This window comes from Myotis davidii, unplaced genomic scaffold (genome assembly GCF_000327345.1).
Source record: "Myotis davidii unplaced genomic scaffold, ASM32734v1 scaffold845, whole genome shotgun sequence".
Lineage (NCBI taxonomy): Eukaryota > Metazoa > Chordata > Mammalia > Chiroptera > Vespertilionidae > Myotis > Myotis davidii.
Window position 1 is genome coordinate 1,183,408 of NW_006296223.1, and position 11,554 is coordinate 1,194,961.

The 11,554-nt window shown below is 58.1% G+C and overlaps 1 protein-coding gene across 1 annotated transcript in view; it reads left to right on the top strand.

Moving 5' to 3' along the window:
• MOV10L1 (Mov10 RISC complex RNA helicase like 1) overlaps positions 1–11,554 on the top strand; it is a 33,922-nt gene that overhangs the window by 8,856 nt on the left and 13,512 nt on the right. Inside the window, exons 8-15 of the mRNA XM_015568713.1 lie at positions 5–59; positions 284–489; positions 774–906; positions 1,689–1,883; positions 2,592–2,706; positions 4,517–4,694; positions 4,894–4,964; positions 6,577–6,668. Of these exons, the coding sequence (XP_015424199.1) occupies positions 5–59; positions 284–489; positions 774–906; positions 1,689–1,883; positions 2,592–2,706; positions 4,517–4,694; positions 4,894–4,964; positions 6,577–6,668 (1,045 nt within the window). The remainder of the gene's footprint in view (positions 1–4; positions 60–283; positions 490–773; positions 907–1,688; positions 1,884–2,591; positions 2,707–4,516; positions 4,695–4,893; positions 4,965–6,576; positions 6,669–11,554) is intronic.

Below are 11,554 nucleotides of genomic sequence, written 5' to 3' on the forward strand. Positions count from 1 at the left end.
GGGCCACCAGTCGGCACGCTGCGGGAAGGGGGCAGCAGGAGCCTGGTGGTCTGCATCGAGTGAGTCCCACCCTCCCCGGCCGTGCTTCCAGCGGGGGGTTAAGAGATCCTACAGAACAACCTTCACTCTCCCGCCATTGGTTTTTCCTTTACGAGTGTTCACCACAGAACTTAGTTCTGCTCGTGAAGGTGGATGCAGCCGCCACGTCCCAGTTCCTTTGAACTGTTCACAGTAACAGCAGCTTCGGAAGTCCTGTCTGCTGACGGCAGCTCCCTTTGTGCAGGAATAAAGGAGATGTCCCGCAGAAGCTGGTCAGCTGCAAGCTGGCCGGCTGGGACAGAACCAGACAGTTCCGGTTCCACTTGCTGCAGGGGACCCAGCATGGCCCCCCAGCACCTGCTCCCGACCCTGAGACGCGGGAGAGCTGCCCAGACAAAACCTACCAGACGGCGGACAGCAGCGTGGCCCACAGCAGAGCAGTCTCTCCAGGTGGACGGGGCCCCGGCCGGTCGGGGGACCCAGGGGCCTCGATGCCGTGGGCTCTGGTTCAAGTTCTCTGGCGATTCGGGGCTGGGGACAGGGACCAAGGCAGTTGGCGACCCTGGAAGTGCATTGGACATGCTGCTTCCTGCAGACACTTCCAAACGCGGGAGGCTGCCTGCTGTCGGCTTTCTGTCCCCTGTTGGGTGATAGGCTGTGCGTGCGTGCTGGAGTCCACAGGCCGCCACCACTGCCACCAGCAGCTGACCGCTGGGTCTCCTGTCCCCTCGCAGATGACTGTGCCTGCAAAGGAGAAGAGGGAGGAAGCGGACAGGGCGGCTGGAGGAGGCAGGTCCCGGAGCCTGAGCCCAGTGGGCTCATCCCTCCCGGAGGACGAGCCCTGATTGTGGTCACGTGTGAGGCCAAGTACGTGCTGCCGGGCTTTCAGGGGTTTGACGGGGACGTTGGCACATGTATCTCGCAGGTCCCGTGTGTGGTCCCTATAAACAGCATTTGTAGCTCTTTCGATGGGACAGGCTCAAAGGAAAATGCGTTGGTGGAGACGGTGGCTTGAGTGAGTTCCGCTGTGAGGCCATGACCCCCTTCCCTGACTTCTGAGAGAGAGGACAGCTGGGCGCCCTCAGCCTGGGCCGCCGCCTCTTCTCCTTCCAACATGTCCTGAGCCCCTACCACTGCCCGCTGGTTGCCTGTCAGCTGGACATTTTGGCCGCAGTCTGCCATCTCCATTTGCTAATTAATTGTAAATCTTTGTGAACGTGGATCTGAGTGAGTGCAGTCCCTGCCTTGCTGTAAGCCCAGCCGTGTCCAGCCATGGGGACCTCAGGGCTCCTTCAGCCCAGCCGGCGCGTGTGCGGCAGCCCCTGTCCGTGACCCCTGGGATCCTGTGAGGATGTGGGGCGGGGACCGCACTGGGGGCCAGGGCCACAGCAGGAGTTCGGGCAGGAAGCAGTGATGATCCGTGTCTGGTCGTGTCAGACGGTTCCGATTTAAATTTGGGAAAACTGTTCTGAGGTTTGACGATTACAGAGTGACTGTTTGGGGTGCTTGACTGTCTTGGGGACATGTTGCATTGTTCCTGTGGAAAGTCCCTTTTCCCTGTGAAGGAATTGTTAAACACAAAGGCTCCTGTTCCGAGGGCCTGGCCGCCTCTGCACGGGGGCCCGCGCTGACCGTGTCTTGTCTCGCAGGACCGCCGGCCGCTGCCAGGAGCTCCTCCTGCTCTGCTTCTCCAGCTGCCTCATTGGGCGCATCCTGGACGTGGGCGTGGTGAGCGCGGAGGAGGCCCTGATCGCCGTGCGCGAGCCCTTCCTGTGGAAGAAGTCCAAGAGTCCCCCGGCGCCGGCGCCCACGAAAACGACGGTTGTCGTGACCACGCAGAAAAGGTACCATGACGGGAGGGACAGCGGGGTGGCCTGGCGTGCACTCGCGGTGTGACCGCTGGCTGAGGGGAAGCGGTGGGGGGGGGCTCATCCACCCTTGACTTGGGGGATGGTGTGTTCATACAAAACTGTCTGAGGGCGGCCGGGGGGCAGCTCACAGTGCGTATGAGGACGGGGAAGTGGACCTGCTACGCCCCGGCCGCCACTTCACCCCCTCAGGTCCCCGCCACCTCTTGTATTCCCCACAGCCCAGCCTGTCTCCCAAGAAGCAGGCAGTGCTGGCGCATCCTCACCCCCGTCAGGTGCATCTGTGAGCTGACGGCAGCCTGCACCGTGTGGCGCTGTAAAAAACAGGTTTACCCACAGCAGTGGTGGCGACTCCCAATGCCAGCCCCTGTCAGGGGAGGCAGAGCTGGAGGGTGACAGGCGAGAGCGGAGTCAGGCCTGGGCGGAGCAGCCGTCAGCAGCGTGCTCTGCAGCTGTGGCTGCGGTGCCCATGGTCACGCCCTGTCAGGCACAGCAGTCAAGGTGCGGACCCCCTGGTTCCAGGGTCTTGTGCACCGGCCGCCCTGCTGCAGCTGGGAGGATGCCCCCAGTAAATGCTGGGCCCGCTGACGGGGCCGCGGCTGCTGCGTCGTTCCTGTGGTGACCGAGGAACTTGTGCCAGATGTCGTGACGAAGAATCATTTCCAACTGAATTTCTTCCTTAAGGAACTCAAGACGCCAGCTTCCAAGTTTCCTTCCCCAGTACCCCATCCCCGACCGGCTGAAGAAGTGTGTGGAGCAGAAGATTGACATCCTGACTTTCCAGCCGCTGCTCGCCGAGGTAGGAGGCGCCTGTGGCCGCCCATGCTCTCCTGGCTGCAGGATGAAGGGGTGTCTTCTTCTGCCGGAGAAGGGGTGTCGGCCTGAGGCGGCCCCCGTGTGGCGGCTTCCCTGAGGAGCTGGGTCGTTAATGCTCTCCAGCTGTCACTTGATTCGGGGTGAATGGTCTCAGGTTAGGGCCTGAGCCCCAGCCCCTCAGCTGCCAGGCGGGCGCCCCACGGGCTCCTCCCCTTCTCCGTGGCGTCTCGCTGATGTCGGAAGTCTGACTTCTGCGTCTGTTTTCAAGTCCGTGAGGCGTCTTAGCGTTTTACGCTACATAACCAGTTCTCGTTCAGGCGTTTAGAAAGGGGCACCTCGCTGACTTTCCTGGTGCTGTCGGCCCCACGGGGACCCGGCCTCTGGGTGCTCCTGGGTGCTCATTGGCTTCCGTGTCTGGAAAAGTCTGAGGCGGCTGCGCCCCCCGAGCCGTCCTGACGACACAGCTGCTCCGCTGCCTCTGCCTTCACACACAGCCTGGGCTTTCCGGCTGCGTCTGAGATGGCTCTGTCGCCGGGTCTGCGACATTAAAGGACCACGGGCCTTGGTGCCGCTTCCCTCACGGTCCCGGGTTCTTTGCGCTGCTTGGCTGTGTGGCTGATGGCTTCCCTCCCACCCGCCCCTGCGCTCTGCTCCTTGTTCTCTCGCCGCTTCCCCTCTGCGCTGGGTTTCGACAGGTTCAAGTCCACTCGTTTCTCCTGTCTTCTCCGTCTGTGCTTAACGTGCTCAGTCTTCCTCACCTTTTTGAACACGGGTGACGCAGTATAGCCACGGCTCTCACGTCCTGTCTCCTGAGTGGGGCTGGGCGTTTCCTCTCAGGGGCTCAAGTGCCGCCTTCCAGCCGGGAGGGCTCCTGTGGCTGCCAGACATCCTGGATTTTACCTCGTTGAGCTCAGTTCTGGGACCCAGTTGAGTTACTTGGAAAAGCAGGACACTTGCCTGCATTAAAGCTTTGCTAGGTGGAAACAGGTGCATGTGGGGGCTGGTGCCCTCTGACCCTGCCCAGGGCAGTGCAGTGCATGGGCTGCATGGGGCTGGCGGCCACCGTCCTGGCCCTGTGCAAGCTCTGGGAATTGTTCCCTTCAACCGGCCGTTCTCCACAGGCGACAGTTTGCCCCCTGGAGTGTTTTTGGTGTCACAGCGAGGGTGCTGTAGAGGCCGGGAGCGCTGCCAAATACCCTACGATGCACCGGAGGGTCCCTCTCCGACCGCAGTGCCCCCGATGCCCATGCCACCGAGGCTGGGGGCCCTGTCCTGTGAGGTTGCTCCCACACCCTGAGCACTGCCCCTAGGCCCGTGGTCGGCACACTGTGGCTCACGAGCCACATGCGGCTCTTTGGCCCCTTGAGTGTGGCTCTTCCTAAGCCTTAGGAGCACCCTAACTAAGTTAATAACGATGTGCCTGCCTATATAGTTTAAGTTTAAAAAGTTTGGCTCTCGGAAGAAATCTCAATCATTGTCCTGTTGATATTTGGCTCTGCTGACGAAAAATGAGTTTGCCGACCACTGGCCTGGGCCTCCCCGAATCCCCAGCTCCACCTCCTCACCACCCAGGCCACACGGCTCCAGCGCTGTCCCTGTGCCAGGCTCTGCAAACTGTCCAGGTCGCCGTGGGGCGGGGGTGGGGCTCACTGAGACGCCCTGCCTCAGGACCACTGTCCTGCACGGCCTGTGGTCACTGCAGCCCTCACTTCGGTCTGGCACGTCAGCTGCTGTCTCCGGGGCCTGGGGTGCTCCCCGTGCTCTGCGCTCACTGGCTGGCTCGTCGCTTTCAGCTTCTGAACATGTCAAACTACAAGGAGAAGCTGTCCACTCTGCTCTGGCTCGAGGAGATCCACGCGGAGATAGAGCTGAAAGAGTATAACATGAGCGGGGTCGTCTTGAAGAGGAGCGGGGACCTCCTGGTGCTGGAGGTCCCGGGGCTGGCCGAGGGCCGGCCTTCCCTGTACGCAGGTGGGTGTGGCCCCGCCCGGGGGGAGCGGTTTCAACTGGCGCCATGTGGTCCCGTTAGCTCATTTTCTTGGTTTGGGTTAGAATGTCACTTAAAACGTGGTCAGGGACTCAGCACTTGTCTCCTGTCCCTGAGGTCACATGAAGTGGGGGGGCCCTCTGATGTGCTGCCGTGGTCACATGTGGTCCTGTGCTTCTCTAGGTGACAAACTGGTTCTGAAAACGCAGGAGTACAACGGACACGTCGTTGAGTACATCGGCTACGTGGTGAAGGTGAGAGGCTGCGGGCGGGAGGGTCCCCAGGACAGAGCAGGTGCGTCTCTGAGAGTCGGGAGTGGCCTCGCCTTTCCTCGCTTTGCTCTCCTTCTCCAGGTCTGAATGGCCTGTTGGCTTCACGAAAGCCGCCCTGTCGTTTCGGTAGGGTCTTGGCTCCCTTGTTTTTGTCTTCCCGCTCTTCAACTTCCTACCTCGTCTTTTGTGTTTCTGTGAGTGACAGTGTCTGTCTGTGATGTCCTCCAGGCCTGAATCCGCTGCGGCTGTGCTGACCTCACTCCAGGGAACATGCTCCCCATGTCTTGGCCGTCTCTGATCATGACCCATTTTCCTCCTCAGTCTGGGGAACCTGGGCCTTCGCTGGGCGGCCTGCTTCCCTCAGAGGGCCTCTGGGCTCCTGTGGTGATCCCTGCCCTGCCTCCTGACCCTGCCACGCTGCGCCCAGCACCCCCAGGATACGGGGTGTACCAGTTAATGATACAGATTTTCCCAATAGATGAAAATTTATCACATATCCTCCTATATGATAAAGAGCTAATATGCAGATGGTCATCACGCCCTCACACTGTAACGGCTCAGACACGCAACACTGGGGAGAGAGGAATGGGGACCAGCCAGGCGGCGGCCCGGGAGAGGCACAAGTTGCCTACCCTGCAATCCCGGGCGCCTGTGGCCCAAGCGAAGCCACCCACCCACGGTCCCTTGTGACTGCGGCCAGCCCAGGCAAAGCCGGCCCAGGTCCTGGGTGCCTGCGGCCAACCAGAGAAAGGGAAGCACGGGTCCCAGGTGTGGGGCGAGGCAGAGGTGGTTAGGGGCGATCAGGGGAGCAGTTAGGGGTGATCAGGCCGGTAGGGGAGCAGTTAGGTGTGATCAGGCAGGCAGGCAGAAGTAGTTGGGGGCAATCAGGCAGGTGATCGGTTAGGAGCCAGTGGTCCCGGATTGTGAGAGGCAGTCAGACATCCCCCGAGGGGTCCCAGATTGGAGAGAGTGCAGGCCTGGCTGAGGGACCCCTCCCCTGTGCACGAATCTCTTGAACCAGACCTCTAGTGTTGATATATAGGCGATTTTATATGTATGCTATTTTGTCGTATTGACAAACTCAAAAACAACTTGCAGAAAGATGAAGCGTAAAAATATCTGTGATATTAACACCTTCAGGAAATTTGACATCAAGTTTTGAAGCTTGTCAATACGACAAAAGAGCATACGTATCAAATCGCATATATAGCAACGTGAGTGTAACTCCATCTAGTGACAAAAATCCGCATTATTAACCGGCCCACCTAGTAGAGCCCGGCCAGTGGAGGCCTCCCCACACTCCCTGGGCCGCCTCAGGGTCCGGGTCACTCTCTGCAGGATCCGTTTGGCTGGAGGGCCCTCTAGGAGGGGGGGTCCCGGGACAGCCTGGCCCGTGGCTGTGTTCCTGGTGTGCGATCCCCAGAGCCAGGGAGAGGAATGGGGACGCGTGTGTGGGGTGGGCGCCGTGATGGTTGTACACCCGGTGGCCCCTCCGATCTGTGGGGTGTGTCGCCGTGTGCCGCAGAGACAGACGAGGACGTCGCAAGGAATCGGGTACGCAGGATGGAAGTTACACTGTTTGTTTCTCCTTTAGATTCACGAAGAAGATGTGACCCTTAAGCTGAATCCGGAGTTTGAACAAGCGTATAACTTTGAGCCTATGGACGTGGAATTTACATACAACAGGTAACGCTTTCAGCGCCTCCCAGACCCATAGTCCTTCTTGGTGGGGGCGCCTCCTGCCTTGGCCCCTGAGCATCAGTGTTGCAGGAGGAGACGTGGCCGAGGCTGGTGCTGAGGGGCCGCTTCTGCTCCCCCCGTGCCTCAGCTGCCTGCTCTGGGGCCCCTGCCAGTGCATCGCAGTGCTGTGTGTGCGCGCGCATCTCGGTGCCCTGTGTGTGCATGTGTGTGCGCGTGTGCGCACATCTCGGCGCTCTGTGTATGTGTGCGCGTGCGTGTGTGCACGCATCTCGGCGCTCTGTGCATGTGTGCGTGTGTGTGTGTGTGTGCGCGCATCTCGGTGCCCTGTGTGTGCGTGTGCGTGTGTGTCTCGGTGCCCTGAGTGTGCATGTGCGTGTGTGTCTCGGTGCCCTGTGTGAGTTCTCATCACCATGCACCACGTCCGGTACCTGCACAGTTGGTGGAGTACACATTCTTCAGCTAGCCCTTTATCAGGTATGTTTTTTGCAAATATTGTCTTAGATTGTGGCTTGTGTTTTTACTGTTTTTAATGTCTTTCGAGGAGCAGAAAGTTTTAATTTTAAGGAAGTTGATCAGTTTTTTCTTTCATGACTTTGGTGACACACTTCAGAAATGCGCCTCACGCAAGATCACAAACACTCTCCTGTGTTTTCTTCTAAAATGCTGCAGCTTTCAGTTTTAATTGAGGGCCATGGTCTAGTTTGAGTTCATTTTTACCAGTGATGCCAGGTTGGGGACGTGCCTACCCCTCGTCCCAGCACCAGTGTTGTGAGCCCTGCCCTCTCTCCGTGCGTCTCCTGACACCGTCATGAAACCCACTGCCCTGACGTGTGGGGTCTTTCCGCCCCTACCTTGTGTCTAGAGTCGGGTAGGCAAGGCTCCCACTGGGTCCCGTCTTTGCCGAGGGCTCGGGTGTCTGTGTGGATCTCGGAACCGCCTGGGCTTGGGACGGACGCTGTCAAGGTTTGTCTGGGGCAGCGTTGATTCTTCAGTGCTGTCGCTCTCCATCTACATAGGTCTTTTTTCATTTCTTACATAACGTTTTGTACTTTTCACTGTGTATGTTTTACATATTTTTTGTCAAATATGTCCCTGACTCTCTAAGAAACTTTTAATGCTGTTGTAAACAGTAATTTCAGTTTCTAGTTGCTTGGCCCTAGCCAGTGTGGCTCAGTGGATAGAGCATCGGCCTGTGGACTGAAGGGTCCCAGGTTTGATTCTGGTCAAGGGCACATGCCTGGGTTGAAGCTCGATTCCCCATTGGGGGGTGTGCAGGAGGCAGCCAGTCAATGATTCTCTCTCAGCATTGATGTTTCTGGCTTTCTCTTCCTCTCTGAGATCAATAAATAAAATAAAAACAAACAAAAATACATTTCTAGTTGCTTGTAGCTCGGATTTATTATGCAGTTGGTTTTTATATATTAATCTTGTGACCCGTGAGCTTGCTAAACTCAGTGTTTCCAGTGGTTTTTATGGGTTCGATGGGGTTTTCTCTGCATGCAATCGTGTGTTCAAGTAGAGGTGGTTTTCCTCCTTTGTTCTCTGGGTGTCCTTTGTGCTTTTGTTTGCCTTTCCTCACTGCGGGGCTGGAGCTTGGAGACGGTGGGGAAGAGGTGGGGAGGGGCTGTGTGCCCAGCGGGGCCCCTCTGTCCGGCTGAGGCGCTGGGTCCCTTGTTGGCAGAGCTTTAGGCCAGTGGATGAGGGATTCTGCTGGGCTTCCCTGTCTCCGTTGGGTGGACGTGTGGTTGTCCTGTCTGTCTGTCGAGATGGCCAGCTGCGGCGTTGTCGCCTGTCACCTGCCGCAGGCCGACTTGCTGAGACTTTCTTCACTCACTTCTTGTTCCTGAGGCGCGTTGGTCTGTGGTTTCTTGGAGTGTCTTTTTCTGACTTGGGCATCGAGGCAACGCTGGCCTCACATACGCTGGGAAGTGGCACCTCCCGTTCGTCTCCGGAGCAGGTGTGTGGGCCTGGCAGGTGGGCCAGGGAGGCCTCGGGGCCTCGCGCTCTCTGTGGGAAGCTCCCCGACCGTAGATGCCGTCTCTTCCGTGGATAAAGCGCCCGGGCCTCGGCCTCACCTGCCTTCTGAGGACTCTGCGCGTCCCGTCCACGTTGTCTATTTGCACAAGATCATTTTCTTCTTGTATCTGCAGGACCTGACCCGGTGCCCCCTCTCGCTTTGGATCCTGGTTGTTTGTGTCTTCTCGTCCGTCAGTGTGGCGGGAGGATTGTCCGTGTGACCTCCTCGGGGACGGGCTCTGGCTCTTGGTCTCCAGCTCGTTTCCATCTCTGCATTGGCTCTGGTCGCTGCCGTTTCCTGTCTTCTGCTCGCTCGGGACTCCGTCTGCTGCTCTGCTTCTCGGGTGGACGTGGGGGTCCTTGAATCGAGGCCTTTCTCCCTCTGCCTTTTAGGCCTTGCTCTCGGAGGGACGCGGCCACTCCTCTGTTGCTGGACACTTGGTGCCCAGGCTTCTGCTGTCACGGTGAAGCAGTGGACACGCCCATGTCTTCGTGTGACAGTGGGCCAAGGGGCGGGCGGCCTCTCCTCTGTGCCCGGAGACGGCCCCGTTCTCCTCTCCCTGTTCCTGCGATGTGCTGCCTCCCACCCCGCTGCTCATCTGGCCTCGTGCCTCCCTCCTCTGTGCAGACACCTCTAGGTTTTACCCCTGGGCTCTCGCTGTCCTGGACCTGCATGTAGGGAATTGGTCGTCTCTCTTTCAAGCCGCCACAATCATTGCCTTCCTGGCAGGTGTTATTTTTTATTCAGCCTGTCAGTAACTTGAAGCATTTCAACTGGGCGACTTCGTATCCGTAGGACCTGACCCAGTGCCTCCTCTCAGGTCCTACAGGTACACCTTTCTTGTGTGCCCAGAATGAACAACGTGATGTTTTTTATTTTGGTGAATTCTTCCTTCAGTTTAGTGTTTTTCAGGCTGTTGGGATAAAGGGCTGAACTGCAGGTTGATGGGTTACCTCCTTGCTGGTCACTGTCTTGGGTCTCTGAAGAGAGCAGGTGCGGGATCACCCTGCACGCCCGTGTGGGCAGCTCTCACTGGGGGCACAAGCCAGGTCCTCTCTCAGCCCCTCCTCTGTAATCCATCTGCTTTACGGTTTTTGTCCTTCTTAGGGTCAAGTTCCTAAGTCCTAGGACGGTTCTTTTCTGGTGGTTCTCATCTTGGAGTTTATTGTATCCCAGGCAACTCGGTGAAGGTTTTGTTGAAGGGACAGCGTGGGGCTGCCGGGGCCTCGTGCCGGGACCCTCGGGTGCCATTTTTCCTGCTTCACACACCCCCTCCCAGGATTTCGTGCTGTGATGGGTCCTGAAGGTTTCTTCTGCCCTTGGAGCACCCCCCTTGCACCCTGCTGTCCCCCATCAGTTGGTTCTCCAGGTGCCTAGATGTGAACTTGGCGGAGCGTGGGTGTGGCCTAGGTTCTGCGAGGCTGTGGCTCAGCTCCTGGGCCATTGCTGGTTTGAGGCCAGATGTGCTTTGTTGAATATCCTTCATCATCTGTGCTGGAGCTCTGATCATCTTGTTTCCTTGAAGGTAGACTTTTTATTTCTCATTTTTTACTCTTTCTTTTGTGTTAAAAAATAAGATACCAGGCCCCCCAGTGGAGTCGCTGTGTGAGCCCCACGTCACCAGACCAAGACCTGGCTGGCTTACAGCGCCTGCTCCTCCAGGGGTGGAGTGCCTGGTCCATCACGGTCAGCTCTAGTGAGAGGTCTGCCCGGTGGGCCATGCATGTCATGTCCCCTAAAGGAAGTGACCTTTCTGTACCGAGCACTGTATTGCCCAGGACAGTGTCCCTGTTCCCGCCTACGCTGCCTGTAACGGTCTCACCGGTGCTGATCCTCGGAGGAGCCCTCTCTCTGCAGGACTGGATGCTGCCCGGTGCCCGTCAATTGTTGTAAAACTCTTAAAATTGTAATCACCTCAGTTTCCTTTAACAGTTGTTTCCAGTGAATTGCAAGGGGGTAATTCTTTATAATCAGAACTAGAGGCCGATGCATGAAATTTGTGCACTTGCGGGAGAGGGGCATCCCTCAACCCTGCCTGTGCCCTCTTGTAGTCAGGGACCCCGGCTCCTTACCGCCTGCCTGCTTGCTGCTCGTTGCTCCATAGCGCTGCCACCACAGCCGCAGCACTTGCCAGCGGTGAGCCTGGCTTCTGGCTGAGTGGTGCTCCTCTATGGGAGCGCACTGACCACCAGGGGGCAGCTCCTGCATTGAGTGTCTGCCCCCTGGTGGTCAGTGCGCATCATAGTGACCGGTTCCATTGTTGGGTCGATTTGCATATTAGGCTTTTATTATATAGGACTAGAGGCCCAGTGCACAAAAATTTGTGCACTCGGGGGTAGGGGGTCCCTCAGCCCGGCCTGTGCCCTTTTGCAATTTGGGACCCCTCAGGGGTGTCCACTTGCTGGCTTAGGCCTGCTCCCCAGGGGATTGAGCCTAAGATGGCAATCAGACATCCCTCTGGCAGCCCGGCAGCCCTCAGGAGATGCCCACTTGCCAGCGGGGAGCAGGACTAAGCTGCAGTAGGACATCCTTAGCGCTGCTGAGGAGGCAGGAGAGGCTCCCACCACCACCGCTGTACTGGCAGCCATCAGCCTGGCTTGTGGATGAACAGAGCTCCCCCTGGTGATCATTGTGTGTCACAGTGACCAATCATTCCCAGTCTTTCTGCTGTTAGGGTCAGTTTGCATATTACCCTTTTACTATATAGGATAGAGGCCTGGTGCATGGGAGGGAACCAGCTGGTTTGCCCTTCAGGGTGGGGGTCCCCACTGGGGAGCCTGGCCAACCTGAGTGAGGGGCTGATGGCTGTTTTCAGGCTGGCCACACCACCTTAGGGTGGGGGGTCCCCACTGGG